Source organism: Rhincodon typus, chromosome 42, assembly GCF_021869965.1.
Source record: "Rhincodon typus isolate 14 chromosome 42, sRhiTyp1.1, whole genome shotgun sequence".
Taxonomy (NCBI): domain Eukaryota; kingdom Metazoa; phylum Chordata; class Chondrichthyes; order Orectolobiformes; family Rhincodontidae; genus Rhincodon; species Rhincodon typus.
Genome location: NC_063373.1, coordinates 9,468,316 through 9,487,799, shown reverse-complemented (window position 1 = coordinate 9,487,799; position 19,484 = coordinate 9,468,316). Strand labels below are relative to the sequence as shown.

At 41.7% G+C, this 19,484-nt stretch overlaps 1 protein-coding gene across 1 annotated transcript in view; it reads right to left on the bottom strand.

Moving 5' to 3' along the window:
• Positions 1 to 12,143: 12,143 nt before the first annotated feature.
• Positions 12,144 to 19,484, bottom strand: part of LOC109924471 (zinc finger protein 271-like) — a 92,704-nt gene continuing 85,363 nt past the window's right edge. The window contains exon 8 of the mRNA XM_048619402.1: positions 12,144 to 13,064. Within this exon, the coding sequence (XP_048475359.1) occupies positions 12,144 to 13,064 (921 nt within the window). The remainder of the gene's footprint in view (positions 13,065 to 19,484) is intronic.

Sequence of the window (19,484 nt, the reverse complement as noted above, 5' to 3'; positions counted from 1 at the left end):
GAAGAAGGCATTTGAAAATCGTTGTGAGAGCAAATGCCATCTTATAGAGTTAACAACCCATCAGCTCTAAAGAGAAAATCACTGGCTCTCACAGAATGCGCTCAGGTCTTAGAGTAACCATCATCTAACTAAATATATAGTGGCACTCTTAGCTAATATTCCTGACACAAAAACTCAAAGGAGAAAGGTTTTCTGGACTGAGGATCAGTGGAAAAGGTGCAGAGCATTCTAGAAAATGTATTCTGGCTGTAATTTCGGGTGATTTAGTTTTTTATATTATTTGGTTTTTTTAAGTGTGACTTTATTTATTGGAACAGTATAACATTAGAATTTGGTGTTATTAGGGAAAAGTTCGCAGTTAAGGGAGTTGTTCAGTTTGTTAGTAGTTCTGTTGAGTTGTTTACTGTTGGAATTAGGTAAATAAATTGTTACTTGTTAATTATACAGTGAGTGAAAGGATTGCATTTCATTTAAACGCTCCTTTGTAACAGATTGGGAGGGGGATGTGGTGAGAGGCAGGTCTTACCAATTTTCAGACTTCTTTTAACAGATTACGAGGAAAGGCTCAATCCTCTCAATGTTTCAGTTTTAGTTATCAAAGGACGGTCGACCTCTACTTCATATCAAGTGCATTCGCAGAATATTTAATTTAGCTGCAGTTGCATTTCCACTAGGACACAGCATTTATCTGGGCATTCATCAGTCTTATTTTACAATGGTGAATATGTTATGTCCAACAGTAATGTTTATTGTGATGCAGAAACACACTCTCTCTCTCTCTCACAGACACACACACACATATATAAAGTTTAAGAATGAATTCGTTATCACCTCTCACACCCACCCGCACCAAGTAATGAATAATTCTGATATATTTAAATGTCTAATATGAAAAGTTCCATCAATATCATCCAGTCCATCTCTAGACTTTACATTTTTAATATCACCACAGTGTCAATGAAGTTCTCACTTTACAGTGTTCTTCTCAGTGCTGGTCTACAATATGCTTAGTGTCTATAATTTTTGAATTTGTTGAAAGAGTCATTAAATATCAAATCTTTGAGAATTACTCTCAAGACAACTCTCCCACATGTTGTTTGTTAATCTCCTTACCTGTGCGACATTAGTAACTACGTTCTGAATTTTACGGTATCCCTCACATGAACCATGTCCTGAGGGGTAGTATTAATTTGCCTTTCAGAAATATGAACATTGATTGATGTGATTAAAATGCCTACTTGTGGATACCAAACAGCATTTTTTTTCTCCAAAATATCTGAACTTCACTAAATTGCAGCAAGCAGTCACTGATGCCACATCTAACTTACATTTCTTTTTTGCTGGTAATGATACCACTCTGTTAAGCATGTTATCGACCAGTTCATTAGCTTCCAAGATGCAATCTCTGATTACCTGTCCAAGCATCATTTTCTCACATGCTTTTCTTTCCAAATCTAATGCTGATCATCGAAAGTTTCTGCATCTTTGGTTGGCCATGACTGCCTGTGCCAGTCTAATCTGATGTCTTTTGCCAGTTTACAGCTTAGACATTTTAGTTCAAAGAATTTATATTAATGCTTTGACCCGTTGTTCATCATACTGAACCTTGCCCGACACCTCTCATCACCCCCACTTCCTTGAATTCTGTCAAATCAAATATCTGTATTGTTAGACTGGAACTACCCAACAGGTTCTTTGAGGTCTGATCAAAATGATTACAAGAAGAGGAGTGTACTTCAATAAGTAGGCAGTGAATTGGGTTAAAATATTTTATCCACTATTGAATTTTGTAACGGTTACTTCATATGATATATACATGTATGTGTGTCTATATACATGTTAGAGAATAACGTCAAACAACTGAGATTTTAAAAAAAAGACACTGCCTTTCTATCCCATGGGGACTTTGACAATGGAAGCGCTCAGAGATCAGATCGCACAGAACCAGTTGTATGAAACCCAGCCTGATCCCGTGAAGTCCAGTGAGATAGTGAAGTCCCAGATGCTTTAGTATTATGCATCTAATGCGACATGCTCAATCCCCTTTCGTAATAATGTACTTACTATTCCAGACCTCACAAATAGGTCGAAAAGCAGGCCAGGTTTCCCCCAGTGGACCACAAAAGCCTCCAGTTCCCACTGCCCCTCAAAGTTAGTCAAAACATTCTGTTTTTGCATCAGGTCTGTTTTTTACATACTCTTTCCCTTTCTTTCAATTGTTCATTGTTTTGTCAAATCAACAATCATATGCCAAATGGATGCCATAAAAGTGAGAATACAGCTTAATATGACCAACCAATAATGCGGATTAAGTGTTCCTCTATTATCCATTATGTGAATCAATTAATCATCACTGCAAATCATGGCAGTCTCCTGCTATATGAAGCCATGATGAGCTGTTGCCAAATGGGAACTAATGTGCCAATGTTATGGAAGGAACATTTGCAATTTTTGAAAGATCACATGCAATGGAAACCCACTTAATCGATTGCTGATGTGATACACAGTTATCTCTTCCCATTCTTTGATTATGTATCATTGCACATATACACAAAGTTCAGTAAAGAACACTGTTCACCCGGTGGACAATTGAAGTTGTCTTGTATTCAGTTATTATTCTGATGGGTCCAACGTTGGCAGCCCATCCCATGGCAGAAGTGTTCAGGTAGTGGCGAATCTTGTGTTTCTCAATGCAGGATGAAACACAAGCATCACAGCAGTCACCACACCATCAGAAGGCTGGAACAAAAGCAAATTCAGCTGTCCTCTCACTTTTAATGGCATCCAATTAATGTTTGATTGTTGGTTGTTCGTTGCTTGTTTTTAATGTGCCTTTGTAATGGCCTGTAACCTGTATACCAAATATAACCAACCTGCAACTATTGAATAATATGTAGTTGCTTGTAAAAAATTTTGAAAGCTGAAGCTATCAAAGGATGGTGTGTAGAGTTGGGTTTAATAATGATATCTTCAACCAGACCATTAAGGACTAATGGTTAAGTGTTAATTGAACATGATAATGAGCAATTGAAGGTCAGTGGAAAAGTAATCGAAAAACAGGCTTGATGCAAAAACACTTCTTGCAAGAACTGCAGATGCTGGAATAAAAGATAACAAATCGTGGAGCTCAGGAACACAGCAGGCCAGGCAGCATCAGAGGAACAGGAAAGCTGACATTTCGGGTCGGGACCCTTTCGTATCTCTGAAGCTAAAACAATCTGTTTTGACTGGGAAAACTGCCTGACTGGCTTTGTCGAGTTTATGTTTGATTGCATTACAGATGACAGAAAGTGTGCCCCTGCATAAGTTAATAGGGATTTCCTCTCTCTTATTATTAAGATACATAGTACGAGTGGTGGTCACACACTTGTGGTTAGGGTCAATTCCATGGATGATTGTACCATTGAATGGTAACTTCCTTCAAAAGCAAACACCCCTGCTCTGCTGTAATGTACATCGTTCAAAGATAGGGATATTGGAGAGCACACTAGGTCCTCTGGCCATTGCTCTTGCTTATTTTCTTGATGGATCTGGTTGTTGTCATTCAACTATTTGAGTTAAAACATAGCGTCCACAGCTTATTCACGAACAGATGGAGTAGGGTGATAAACTGGCATCATATTTGCTGATGGGTACTATTTAGTCTATAAAAGGTAGCATTACATACATTGGCATTGCAATTTGTTCTTAACAAATCAAGCACTTTGGAATATTATAATCTCACCATCAACAATCTTCTTTAAATCTGATACTGACTGTACCAAAGTGATTATTTCAGTTAGATGAGCAGATTGGAACATCAGAATCTCCCAGTCATTAAACTTCTGAAAATCTGATGATTGTACTAAAATGGTTATTACAGGGAGATAAGCACATTGGAACGTCAAAATCACAATGTGATGAAACTTCTTATAATCTGATCTGAATGCACTAAAGTGCATATTTCAGGGAGATGACCACATTGGGGCATCAAACTCTCACAGTCATCAAACTTCTTAAAATCTGATGATTGAACTAAATTGCTTACTTCATTGAGATAATCACATTGGAACATCAAAATCTCACAGCCGTTGAAATCTGTTGCTGACTTTATTAAAGTGCTTATTTCAGTGAGATAAACATTTTAGAACATCATAATCTCATTGTCATCAAATGTTTTTAAAAATCTGATGCTGAGTGTACCAAAGTGCTTATTTCAGTGAGATTAGCACATTGGAATGTCAAAATCTCAGTCATCAAACTACTTTAAATCTGGTGCTGATTGTTCTAATGTGATTGTTTAAGTCTGGTAAGCATATTGGAACAACAAAACCTCACAGTCATCAAACTTCTTAAAGTTTGATGCTGATTTTACAGAAGTGCTCATTCAATTCAGTCAAACATTCAATTCAGTCAAACTGCTGAAAATGTAATGCAGATCATATTAAAGGTCATATCTCACTGGCATAAGCACATTGAAACATCAAAATCTCTGAGCCATCAAATGTCTTAGAATCTGTTGGTGAGTCTACTACAGTGTATATCTCAGTGAGATAAGCACGTTCAAAAATCAAAATGTCTCAGTCCTTCAAACTTCTTAAAATCTAAGGCTGAATGGTACTAAAATGCATATCTCAGGGGTAAAGCAGAATGCCAAGCCGAAACATCTTGGAACATCAAACATCTTAAAATCTGATGCTGATGGTACTAAAGTGCATATCTCAGTGACGTAATGACTTTGGAACATCAAAACCTGTCAGTGTTAAACCACTTATAATCTGATGGTGATTGTACTAAAGTGTATATCTCAGTGAGATAAGCAGATTTGAACATCAAAACCTCTCTGTCCACCAAACTTTTTCAAATCGGATGCTGGTGGAACTAAAATGCATATCTTGCTGAGATAAGCACATTGGCACATTAAAATCCCTAGGTCTATCAAAACTCTTAAAATCTGTGGCAGATGGTACTGAAATGCATATCTCAGTCAAATAAGCAGACTTGAAGAGCAAAACATACAATTCAATCAACCTTCTTGAAATGTGTTGTAGATCATATCTAAGTGCATATCACAATGAGATATGCACATTGGCACATCAAAATCTCTCTGTCCTCCAAACGTCTTCAAATCTGCCACAGATCATACTGAAATGTAAATTATCATAAAATCCCTACAGTGTGGAAACCTTTGGCCCAACAAGTCCACACTGACCCTTAAAGCATCCCACCCAGAACCCACCCTCCTATACCCCTCTAATCTATTCATCCCTGAACACTTTGGGCAATTTAACTTGGCCAATCCACCTAGCCTGCACATCTTTGGACTGTGGGAGGAAACCAGAGCACTTGGAGGAAACCCATGCAGACACAGAGAGCATGTGCAATCTCCACACAGTTGCCTGAGGGTGGAATCGAACCCGTGTCCCTGGTGCTGTGAGGTAGCAGTACTAACCACTGAGCCACCGTGCTGCCCCAAAACTTTATCTGGGTCTCTGGATTAACAGTGCAGCGATAATACCTCTATGCCATTGCCTCCCCTCTGTAAATCTCAGTGAGATAAGCAACTTTGAACAGCAAAACATTCAATTCAATCAAACTTCTTAAAATTTGATGTAGATCATACTAAAGTGCATATCTCAGTGAGATAAGCCCATTGGAACATCAAAATCTCTCCGTCCATCGAAGTTCTTCAAATCGAATATGGGCGGTACTAAAATGTATTTCTCGCTGAGATAAGCACATTGGCACATCAAAATCTCTAGGTCCTTCAAACCTCTTCAAATCTGCTACAGATCATAATGAAATGCGTAAGTCAGTGAGATAAGCAGCCTTGAAATAGCAAATCATCCAATTCGTTTAACCTGCTTGAAATGTGTTCCAGATTGTACTCAAGTGCATATCACAGTGAGATAAGCACAACAGTACATCAAAATCTCTGTGCTTCAAATGTCTTAAAATCTCATGCTGATGATAATGAAATGCATAACTCAGTGAGGTAAGCACATTGGCACATCAAAATCTCCAACTCAATTAAACTTCTTAAAATCTGATGTAAATGCTACGAGAGAGCATATCTCAGTGAGATAAGCATCATTGAACAGTAGAATGTCCAATTCAATCAAATTTCATAAATTCTGTTGCAAATCATACAAAAGTACATATCTCGGCATATCAAAACCTCCAATTCAACCAAACATCTTGAAATCTGATTTAGATCATACTAAATTGCATATCTCGGAGATATAAGCAACTTTGCACATCAAAAAACAACATTTCTAGAAACTTCTTAAAATCTAATGTAGATCATTCTACAGTGCATATCTCACTCAGAGAAATGAGCAACTTTGAAAATCAAAATAGTTCAATCCCACTTCTTGAAATCTGATGTCGACCATACTGAAGTGCATATCTCACTGAAATAAGCAGATTGGAACATCAAAATCCCAACTCAATCAACCTACTTAAAATCTGATGTTGACCATACTGAAGTGCATATTTCAGTGAGGTAAGCATCCTGGCACATTGAAATTTCCATTTCCAACAGTGAGCAGTTAGTCTTATGCTAGTTAAGTGCATATATTAGTGAGATAAAGCCACGTTGCACATCAAAATAATAAATTGAATCAGACTTCTTAAATGTCGATCATAATAAAGTGCATATCTCAGTGAGATATGCAGATTGGCACATTAAAACTTCCAATTCAATCAGACTTCTTGAAATCTGATGTAGTTCATACTAAAGTGCATATCTCGGTGAGATAGGCAACATTGAACAACAGATACCACATTTCTTGCAGACTTCTTAAAATCTAATGTAGCTCATACTAAAGTTCATATACCGCTGAGATAAGCAGACTGGCACATCAAAACCTCCAATTCAATCGCACTTCTTGAAATCTAATTCAGATCATAATGAAGTACACATCTCAGTGAGGAAAGTACACTAGCACAGCAAAGTCTCCAATTCAATCAAGTTTCTTAAAATCTGATGTAGATCATACTAAAGTACATTTCTCAGTTAGATACGTACACTGGCACATCAAAATCTTCAACTCAATCAAATTTCTTAACTCTGATGCTCATGCTACTAATACCTGAAGAAGGGGTCAGACTCTGAAAGCTTGTGTTTTCAAATAAAAATGTTGGACTATAACCTGGTGTTGTGTGATTTCTGACCATTCTACTAAAAAGCATTTCTCAGTGTGTTGAACAGCAAAATGTCCAATTCAATATATTTCTGATACACATCATGCTAATGTGCATATCTCAGCGAGAAAAGCAACATTGCACATTAAGAAACACATTCTCTGGTAACTTATTAAAATGTAATGTTAATCATATTAAAGTGCATATCTCAGAGATATAAGCAACTTTGCACATCAAAAACAACATTTCTGGAAACTTCTTAAAATCTAACGTACACCATACTAAAGTGCATATCTCACTGAAGTAAGCAGATTGGCAAATCAAAATCTTCAATTCAATCACACTTGTTGAAATCTGATCTAGATCTGACTGAAGTGCATATCTCACAGAGATAAGCACATTGCCACATCAAAATCTCAAATTCAGTCAAAGCACTTAAAATCTGATGTTAACCATAGTGAAATGGATATGTCAGTGAGAGGTAAGCACCTTAGTTTCCATTTTCACCAAACCACTTTCAGCATTAAGCACATGCTACTAAAGTGGATATCTCAGTGGGCTAAGCAAAGTTCAACATCAAAATAACTCATTCAATCACAATTCTTACATTCTAATGCATATCGTACTAAAGTGCATATGCCAGTGAGATAAGCAACATTGCACATCAAAAGGAATAATTTGAATCACACCTTAAAATCTAACCTAGATCATATGACATTGCATATCTCACTTCGATAAGCAGATAGGCACATCAAAATCCACATTTCAATGAGACTTCTTTGAAATCTGATATGTTTCATGCAAAAGTACACAACCTCAGTGTGATAAGCACCTTGGCACATCTAAATTTTCAAATTCAGCAACCGTCTTTAAGCCTGATACAGATGCTACTTTAGTGCCTATCTCTGTGAGATAACCAACTTTGAGCAGCAAAATGTCCAATTCAGTCAAATGTCCTAAATTTTGATTTCGAAGCAACTGAAATGGATATCTCAATAAGATAAATACATTACCATATCAAAATCTCCAATTCAATCAAGTTTCTCAAAATCTGATGTAGATCATACTGAAGTACTTCCCTCAGTTCAATAAGCACACAGGCACATCAAAATCTCCAACTCAATCAGACTCCTTGAAATCTGATGCACATGCTACTAAAATGCATATCTCAGTGAGACAGGCAGCATTGCATATCAAAATATCCAGTTAAATCAACCTTCTTAAAATCACTGTAGATCATACTAAAGGGCATGTCACATTGACACAAGTGTCTTGGCACACCAAAATCCCCATTTCTGGCAGCTGTCTTTAAATCTCATGCAGATGCTCTTGAAGTGCATATCTCAGTGAGATAAGCACCTTGGCAAACCAAATTTACATTTCTAGCAAACTTCTTAAAAGTATGGATCATACTAAAGTACATTTCTCAGTTAGATAAGCACTATGGCACATCAAAATCTCCAACTCAATCAAACTTCTTAAAATCTGACGCACATGCTACTAAAGTGCATATCTCGGTGAGATAAGTATCTTTGAACAGTAAAATGCCCAATTCAAAAAAAAACTTAAATTCTGATTCAGGTCATAATAAAGTGCATATTTCGGCAGGATGAGCAACGTTGAACAACAAAAACCACATTTCCTGCAAACTTCATACAATCTAATGTAGATCTTACTAAAGTATATATCTCCCTGCGATAAGCAGATTGGCACATAAAAGCCTCCAATTCCATCATACTCTTGAACTCTGATTCAGATCATTATGAAGTGCATATCCCACTGATATAAGCATACTGCCACATCAAAAATTCAAATTCAATCAAACTACTTAAAGTCTGATGTTGACAATGGTGAAGTGCATATCTCAGCAATTTGGTACATCAAAATCTTCAATTAACTAAGACTTCTTAATTGGAAGTCTGAAATAGTTTGTACTAAAGTACACAACCTCAGCGAGATAAGCACCCTGGCAATCCAAACTGTCAATTCCACCAAACCTCTAAGCCTGATGCAGATGCTATTTTAGTGCATAACTCAGTGAGATAAGAAATTTTGAACAGCAAAATATTCAATTCAGTCAACTGTCTTTAATTCTGACTTAGATCCAACTAAAATGCATATCTCAGTGAGATAAGCAAGATTGCACATCGAAAAGCACATTTCTTGCAATCTTCTCAAAATCTGATCTACATGCTTCTAAACTACATATCTCAGTGAGATATGTACATTAGCACGTCAAAACCTTCAACTAAATCGACTTTCTTAAATTCTGGTGCAGATCATACTAAAGTATATATCTTGGTGAGATAAGCAGATTGGCACATCAAAATTGGCACATTCAATCAAACATTTTGAAATCTAATTTAGATCATACCAAAGTGCATATCTCAGAGAGATAAGCAATTTTGCACGCCAGAGACAACATTTTTGGAAACTTCTTAAAATTTAGTGTAGATCATTCTGAAGTGTATAACTCAGAAAGATGAGCAACTTTGCAAATCAAAACTTCCAATTCAATCACACTTCTAGAATTCTGATGTAGATCGTACTGAAGTGCATTTCTCACTGATATGAGCACATTGCCACATCAGAATCTCAAATTCAATCAAACAACTTAAAATCTGATGTTGACCATACTGAAGTCCATATCTCACTGAGATAAGCAGATCAGCACGCTATAACTTCCAATTCAATCAGACGTCTTGAAATCTGATACACTTATTACAAAGAACTCAACCTCAGTATGATAAACTCCTCGGTATATGCAAATCTTCAATTCAAACAATACTATTTAAAACCTGATGCGGATGCTGCTTAAGTGCATATCTCAGTGAGATAAGCAACTTTGAACAGCAAAGTATACTTCTTAAATCCTGATGTTGATCCTACTAAAATGCAAATCTCAGTAAGATAAGCAAGAAAACTACATTTCCTGCAATCTTCTCAAAATCTGATGTACATGTTTATCTTACTGAGTTATGCAGTTTACTAGCATCCACAATAGGTTGAAAGAATATACAAACATTTTGATTAACTTTTCTACAAATGTTGGTTTTAATGTGCAACGTTGCTTATCTAACCAAGTTATGCAATTCAGACATATGTACTATGGATATTAAGAATATGTCAGCACTTTGAAGAACTTTGCTACAAATGTTGATTAAATTGAATTCCTCATCCAAAAGACTTGCAAACAACTTGAAGATTGCCATTCTCAAATTTTATTCAGTCCATTTTCACATTTACAATATTGGCAGAAGTGGCTGCCCTGGTGAATAGCAATGATTCACAGAGTCCATGCTAGCTTTGTTTCGTTGCCAATCTGTGTTTCTGAAGGAGCTGATGTAAGTATGAGAGCATGTTCAAGTTAATTTGCATCAAACAGGCTCTCCCTAATTGGCTGCCTTGCTAGTCAGTGGGGCTCTTCATTCAATAGGGATGATTGACGCTTCAGGAAAAAGGGTGGACCAGATTTCTCTGGCATTTCAGAGGTATTTAACACGTTCTCCGACTGAATGCAGTGCATGATGCTGCGATGGCCATTCAAAATTGAATAGTTTGCCTTCTCTGGTAAGAATGGGCTCCATGCCACACAAAGAACATTGCAATGAATGAGAGGTGACTGCACTGAAGGTGATATCCAAGCTGAAATTTAAGACCCGGGACTGGAATTGTTCAAAGAACAGATTCCAGGATGATAGCTTTGAGTTGCTTCCAATTATGGAAGAACAGGCTACAGGTGCGGATAGAGGAAACAGCTGCTTTCAGGGAGGTGGCAAATCGGCCAAAAGTTGCAAGATTACAGATATCTAGAATGGCGATGAGGAGCAGTGCGTAGCGTCTTCATAATACAACTCACCAAGCCTCCTCCCAGAGCACCTCACAAATTGTCGATCCCCACCATCGAGGAAGACAAGGGCAGCAGATTATAGGAGCACCGCACCATCTACAATTCTCCTTTGAGCCACGTGCCATCCTGACCTGGAAAAAATTCACTATTCGCTCAGTGTTGCCAGTTCAAAATCTTGGAACAACCATCCTGTTGGCATTGTAAGTAACATTACGCCCAAACTGCAGCAGTTCAAGGCAGCAACTCCCAACCACCTTCTAAAGGGGCACCTGGAGATGGGCAACGAATGCTGGCCCAGCCAGTGATAGCCACATCCCAGTCAAGTATCAAATTGTCTGTAGACACCAAAGTTTGGGAAATTGTGGAAGTCCCATTCAGAGTTAAACATTTGAACCCAGTTTACTTTCAGGATCAAGAGAACGCAAGGGAAAGATAGTGTCGCTGAGTCAAACATGGAGAATGCTGGAGAAAGTAGGATAATGAGGTGGCTGTTCTTGACTGGTGCAGACATTTTGCCTGAAGGACATTATTCTGTGCTGTAGACCTCTAAGACTCTCAACTTAGCAGGTCTGGCAGCATCTTTGGAAAGAGAAGCGGAGTTAACGTTTCGAGTCCAGTGACCCTTCTTCAGAACTTCCAGACTGGAAACACTTAACTCTCTCTCACTCCACAAGGATGCTTCCAGGCCTGCTGAATTTCTCCAGCGTCCTCTGGGTTTCTTTCAGACTGCTGGCCATAAATAGTTTTGTTTTCATGACAAGGGTGAATGCTGGCACAAGGTGGACAGGGAAAACTGCCAGCCCACCCACCAGTGATGGAGATTCCCAGTATTTTGCATGCCAAATACCCAAAGTCTGCAGCAACGTAGAGTTAATCTTTGCATTTCTCTGTGGAGAATGGACTCTGAACACTGATTTGTACGGGCTCCGAAGGATGGAAAGCAGGCACAGGGCCTTGTTGAGTGAATAAGACTTGTGAGGTGTTGGTGAGATGGGGAGAAAGGGTGTGAGCTGGTCTTAAGCCTCTTTGCTCAGGTCCCACAATAGCCCTACCCTATTTTCCCGGCTGCTAATTTTTCTTGGTGCCCCACAGTGCCATCACTGCCTGCTCTACACAGCTCAACAAGCAGCAGAGTCTCCTGCTTTGCTGCCATACCATGGGGCGTCCCTCAATGCCCCCATGCCCACCGCTCCCTCTGCCAGTGTGCTCCAGGCTCACCTGCTGGTGCCTCCGGGCACAGCCTGCTCCCGTGCCAGTCCTCCCAGCTGATGCTGGGCCCCTTTTCCCAGCCTGTCCTGACCGGGCTCCCAGCCCCCCGTGGGGCTGCGCGCTCACCAGTGTGCACCCGCTGGTGGGTGAGCAGGTGGGAGCTGCGGGTGAAGCCCTTGCCGCAGACTGGGCAGGGGAAGGGCCGCTCGCCGGTGTGGGTGCGTTGGTGCCGCAGCAGGGTGGAGGACTGGGTGAAGGTCCGGCCACAGAGCGAGCAGAGAAAGGGCCGTTCGCCGGCGTGCACCCGCTGGTGCCGCAACTGGTTGGACATCTGCGTGAAGCCCTTGCCACAGATGGCGCAGCGGAAGGGCCGCTCGCCGGTGTGAATGTGCCGGTGCGTCAGGAGGTGGGAAGACTGGGTGAAGCCCTTGCCGCACACTGAGCAGGTGAAGGGCCGCTCGCCGGTATGCACCGGCCGGTGGGTTAGTAGGTGGGAGCTGCGAGTGAAGCGCTTGCCACACACCAGGCAGCTGAAGAGTCTCTCGCCGGTGTGGCTGCGCCGGTGGGTCTCAAGCTCTGACGGGTAGTTAAAGCCCTTGCCGCAGTCACTACACTTGTAGGGCTGCTGGCCGGTGTGACTGCGCATGTGTATGTTGAGGTTGGACAAACGGCTGAAGGCACAGTCGCACAGTGAGCACGGATACGGCTTCTCACTGGTCTGCCTTGGCTCCATCTTCTCTGGCCCGGCAACTCTCAGCTTCAAGGCTTGGGACGTATGCGGCTCCCGAAAATCCTCCTCTTCCGACATCCTGAAAGTGTAAAGGAGGCAAATGCAGTCACGACACACTTCATACACAGTCACCTGGGAATACGAGAATTGCTGGAATAAAAAAGGACACATTTTGTTAGAGCTTATTGCTTGGCACTGATCAGGACACTTTGTAAGAATACTGATTCTAGGGGGAGAGAAAAAAAAGAGAAGTGCTGATTGGTTGCAAGCGAACTGTGGTTCAGGTGTTGCCATGGAGAATGCACCAGTTAATGCTGATTGAAAGTTCAGTCATACGTTAAGAAGAGGACCTTCTACCCTTGAAGTCTGCACTTACTCAAACATACCATCAACTATCTACACTTGTGCCACTTCCTGCACTTGGCTCATCGCTTGAATGTTATGACATTTAAAGGGCTCACCAAGTAATTTTTAAAGGTTGTGAGGTTTCTCACCTCAACTACCCTGCTGGTAGTGCACTCCAGACCTTCACCACCCTCTGTATAAAAAGGTTTTTCCTCACACCCCCTCTAAACCACTTGCCTTTCAGCTTAAGATTATGCCCCCTTGTTACTGACCCTTCAACTAAAGGGAACAGCTGCTATTCACTCTGAATATGCTCCTCATGATCTTAAACATTTCTACTAGGTCATCCTTTGTCTCCTCTGCCTCAAAGAAGACAACCCGAGCTTATCCAGTTAACTGCGAGAGACTTTGTTTAAATTTTTAAACTGGGCGGGTTGATGATGGCACATCTGGGCCAGTGTTGGCCAAATGAACAAGCAAATGGCTAATACATGCATTAAAAAATGTTCTTTTTGTCGAAAAAGAACAGGGTCCTATGCTTCCGGTACACAGATGTAGCTTGCAGTACACACTGTGAACCTGACTGTCAATCTTAAACCAGTTGTTAGTCTAATTCCTGGCACACTTGGGATTATCCAGCAAATGTTGTCCAATCACAGAATTGCATCAAACACTGGACAAGCTTCAATAAAATGCATCTGTTTTCAGCAATCCTTCACACAAATCTAGCACACATGCTGATATATTTTATGGGCAATGAAGGCATTTTGAATTCTCGCCACCAATATGAAGTTTAAACTGGTTATAGGTTAGTGTGGTTAACATAGAACATAGAACCATACAGCACAGAAATGCGCCCTTCGGCCCAGGATGTTGTGCCGAACATGACGTCAAATGAAACAAATTCCTTCTGCCTGCCCTTGTTCCATATCCCTCCATTCCTTGCACATTCATGTGCTTATCTAAAAGTCTCTTCAATGCCCCTATTGTATCTGCCTCCACCACCACCCCTGGCAGTGCATTCTAAACTCCTGCTACTCTGTGTAAAAAAACTAGCCCCTCACATCTCCTTTGAACTTTCCTCCTGTAACCTTAAATGCATGCTCCCTAATATTAGACATGTCAACTCTAGGAAAAAGATTCTGACTGTCAAACCTATCTGTGCATCTCAAAAGTTTTATAGACTTCTATCAAGTCTCCCCCTCAGCCTATGCCGCTCAAGAGAAAAACAACCCGTGTTTTTCTAGCCTCTCCTTATAGCTCATACCTTCTAATCCAGGCAGCGTCTTGATAAACCTCTTCTGCACCCTTTAGTTAACAACTAATAAAGGCAAGCATGCCATATGCCTTTTTAACCACAGACTAATTGGGATTTTTTGCTACGAGGTTTTATTTTATTTTAATTTGAATATCTGCCATTTCTGTTAATAACTTCTTCCTTTATCCCTAAGGAACTTTTAGTGATGATGAACCTAAAGAACTAAACTGACCCACGACCAGTTTGAACCAAAAGCTTGACTACTGGTCCCCTGTTTAGCTTTGAACCATAAAAAAAAAGCGGGGGTTCTAAGTGAGCAATATCAATCAACAGGTTTGGAATGTGCCCAGCAGTTCTGTCAATAACCTGATCAGTTATGTCACAGAAGGAGATCATTCAGCCAATTGAACCCAAGCAAGCTATCTGCAGAGTGATCCAGTCAGTGCGGTTTCTGCTGCTGTAATCCTCTGCAGCCCAGTTTTATCTCCTTCTCAACTGTCTGTGCAATATCTCTATGAAATCATTCACCATCCCCTCTTCTGTGCTTCCTAAGCAAAGTGAGTGTACTATCGCCGAGTTTGGACATGGCACAAAAGTACGTAGGGAGGTAAGTGGTGAGAATGGCAGAGTTCACAGAGGGACATAGACTGGTTGGTTAGTTGAGTGGGCAAGAAAAAAGAGTGGCAGATTGAATATGGTGTGGGGAAATGTGAGGTTATCATGCAAGTTCAGCGGGAAATAGGGAAAACAAATAGAATGTTGGCCTTTATTTCAAAGGGAATAGAGAATAACAACAAGGAGGTTTTGCTAAATGTGGACAAGGTACTAGTGAAGACAAGGCACTAGTCAGATCACAGCTGGACTATTGTGAGCAGTTTTGGGTCTCGAATGTAACGAAAGGTAGAATGACATTGGATGCAGTCAAAAGAAGCTTCACTAGGCTGATTCCACCTATGGGAGGACTGTCTTAAGAGGAGAGGTTTAGTAAGTTTGAAAGTAGAGGAAGGAGAAACATGAGGCTCTGTAGCCAGTAAAGCCTCAGAGTAAGTGAAGGACAGAGACAGAGGAGAGGAGGAGGAGGAGGGAGGGCAAAGAGAGTGAGGGAGGGAGAAAGAAAGCAGAGAGTGTGAGGGAGAAACAGTGAAAGAGCAGACATTGTGAGGGAGAAATAGAGAGAGAGAAAACAGACAGTAATGCGGGTAGATGGAGAAAGAGCATATAGTAAGCAAGAGAAAGCAAATAGTGAGGGAGCAATATAGAGAGAGTGCAGAGATTGAAACAAAGAGACAAGAAATGAAAGAACAAAGAATGTGAGAGAGAGAGGGCAAGAATAAGGGACACAGAGTGCGAGAATGAGGAGGAGAGGGCTGGGAGAGAGAAAGAGAGAAAACACAGAAGAGGGGTGGGCCAGAGAGAGAGAGATTGGCCCAGAGAGAGTGACAGGCCCCCCAGATAGAGAAGGGGTAGAATAAAGAGGGAAGGACATGTGGTGGGAAAAGAGAGTGAGAGGAGGGGCAGAAAAAGAGGTGGCCAGAGAGGGAGAGAGAGAGACAGACAGAGACAGAGAGATGAAGCATAGTGTAGTTGAAGGCAGGGAGAGAAAGGGAATGAGAGAAGGGCCAGAAAGAGAGAATGAAAGCAGGAAGAGAAAGAGACAGTGAGAGATGAACATCTAAGATAGAGGAGGACAGAGGGAGAGACAAAGAGGATAGAAGGCCAGTAGGAAACAGAGAGAGGGAGAAGTGGCCAGAGAGGGAGACGGAGATGGACAGTGAGAAAAATGAGAGCAACTGTGCAGAGGGAGCCATGGTTGGCGGGGAGTATCGGGAGAGAGTGAGAGAAGGGACACAGAGTGAGAGCAGGCACAGATTAGAAGGAATGACAAGAGAGAGTGAGTGTGAGGTGTCTCTGAGAAAGGGGAGGCCAGAGAGAGAGAGAACAAGGGGGAGAGTGAGAAGAGGGCCAAAGACAGACAGTGAGTGCAAGAGGGAAAGAGACAGCGAGAGGGGAACAGAGAGAGAATGGTTTCCAGAGTGACGGAGAGACAGCAAAAGGGCCAAAGAGAGGAGGCTGGTGTGACAGGGTAGGAAGAGAACCAGAAAGAGAAAGGGTATCGATGAAGAGAAAGAGACAGAGAGATGGCATGAGAGAGAAAGAGAGTGTGTATTGGGGTCAGAGAAATGGCAGCGGGTGGGGTGCAGAAAGAGAGAAAGGAGAGAGAGAGGCAACAGACAGAAATAGAGAGAGGAGAGCCGAGAGGGGGTGGGATAGTGATTGTAATAAGATCAGCCAGGTCATCTTCCAAATGTGAGTTCCCTTATTGAACCAGGTTAACAGCCTCAAATCAGGAGTCCTAGCTGACAATATAAACAGGAGTCTCAGAGATTCAGTTCATCCTGAGAGCTGGCTCTGAGGGGAGCTGGATCAGCGTCAAGGACTCTCCACGTGTAAATATAGGGTGACTTGGTGACGGGATACCAGCCTTTGGGGAGTTATTTCAGTTGCCAGCAGAGTGGGATTAATGATGTAACCACGCAAAAGCACCTATTAGCTGAAGCCCAACTGGATTTCAAACAGGCACAACAACTGGCTACATTATTGGAAACTGCAGCGAGTGCAGCATATGAGTTGCAGGGAATTCTGATGGAAGTGGACACCCTCAGCAGTCTGACTGAGCTTGGGGAACACTACTTGAGTGAAAGCAATTGCGTAGCCTCACTCAGGACGTATCCCGAACACAGGGACTCTAGGTGAGCCCACAGCACAACCCCACAAAAGGCCGAACCTCAGCCAAACAGTTAACATTTTATTCAGGATCCATTGTAGTTGCTGCTGATATGCAGAGCCAAGACAGCAAAAGAGTACCACTAGACCTAAATTTAGTAAGGGAACTCCTCGTCTGGTATTCAGGAGAGTGCACACCCTGGCAAGTCCAGTTCAAAACAGTTAAATTGCTTTGCAACATCCAAATCAGAAACAAAATAAACATCTGGTTAAATAATCACCTGGTTCTAATGGAGGTTGATACCAGCACAGCCATTTCAGTGATCGCAGAACTAGCCTTTAACAAAATTCGCTCTGGACTTACTTGCGCAAGATCTTGGCTAGACTGAAAACCGTTACCGGGGAACCCCTACAGATTAAGGGCACAACTTTGGTTCCGGTCTCTTATGAGAAGCACCTGGTTCAGTTACCACTGGCTGAAGTAAAAGGCTCGGGCCCAAGACTAATGGGGCGAAATTGGTTGAGAAAGATTAACCTAGATTAACTCAACATTTCTCGATTAGTAAATGGCTGCCTGAGGGAAGTCCTAATTAAATACCCGCAAGTTTTTACAGGAAGCTCAAGGGACTATCAAAGGAGCCAAGGCCACCGTGCGTGTTGACCAGGAGGCAATTCCACGATTCTGCAAGGCCCACCCAGTGCCATTTGCCTTACGGGCTAAAAGTAGGGGCAGAAATCAGAAGGCTGAAAAGTGATGGCATCATCAAACCAGTCCAGCTTGTGGAATGGGCAGCACCAGTCGTACCAACTGTGAAGCCTAATGGCACAGTTCATTTCAATAAAGGGTGAACCACTTATTGTAGCTGAATAAATACCCTAATCCCTCGCATAGAGGCTTTATATGCAAAGCTGGGGGGGGGTGGGGGGGGGGGGGGGGGGGGAGCGGGGGTGCTGGCTTCACAAAGCTGGATATGAGCCATGTGTACTTGCAACTGTACTTAGATGAAGATTCCCAGAAGTAAGCTACAATTAATAGCTATGAGGGTTTGTACAAATAAAGAAGACTGCCATTTGGGGTCTCGTCACCTGAAAAATGTGTGTTCCAGGCACCCCTAGTGACCTACTTGGGCTACAGGGTCAACAAGACTGGGTTACATCCGTGGGAAGATAAAGTGAGGGTGATCAATGGTGCCCTGGCTCCAATGCCTGTACCGGAGCTTAAGTCTTTCCTTGGGCTGGAGAATTATAATGGGATGTTCATATATAACTTGGCCTCCATCCTTTGTACAAACTCTTAAAAAAAAAGGTCAACCTTGGACATGGTTGTGTAGCCAAGCCATTGCTTTCAGCTATCATCCCCCATAGTGTTGGCACACTATGATCCCAAGCAACATCTGGTATTGGTGTGCAATGCCTCCCCGTACAGCATCGGGGTAGCTCATAGGTGGCCCAATGGAGACCAATGCCCAATAGCATCAAGGACTTTGGCTAATGCAAAGCGTAAATACGCCCAGATAGAGAAGGAAGGTTTTGGTGGTCATATTTGGAGTCAGGAACTTCCACTAATACCTTTACCGATGTAAGTTTGGAAAGATAACAGTCCACAAGCGCCTGCTAGGTCTACTTAAAGAGGACAAGGCTATTCCACCCATAGCGTTAGGCTGAATTCAGCCTGAAGCTATAGCTATAATACTAAGTGTGTATAGTTACAAGTTGGAACACCGTCCAGGAGACCAAGCAGCAAATACGGATGTAATGAGCCATCTCCCGCTGGCAGATACATTACTGGTAGTACCGCCACTGGAACAGTCTGTAATGATTTAAAATTTTCTGGACACACTTCCGGTCCCAGCTGACAATATGAGACTCTGGATGCAGACAGATCTGGTCCTGGCAAAACTGAAATAGCTGGTGGTGATGGGGGAAACCAAAGGGCCCTCGCAACCAGAACTGAAATCTTTTTTGGACCCGGAGAGACCAGATCACAGCAGGGTAGCATGGTGGCTCAGTGGTTAGCACTGCCGCCTCACAGCACTAGAGCTGATCACATGGAATACAGGGAGAACTAGCCATTTGGATACAGAACTGGCTCAAAGGTAGAAGACGGAGGGTAGTGGTGGAGGGTTGCTTTTCAGACTGAAGATCTGTGACCAACAGTGTGCCACAAGGATCAGTACTGTGCCCACTGCTTTTTGTCATTTATGTAAATGATTTGGATGTGAATATTGGAGGTATCGTTAATA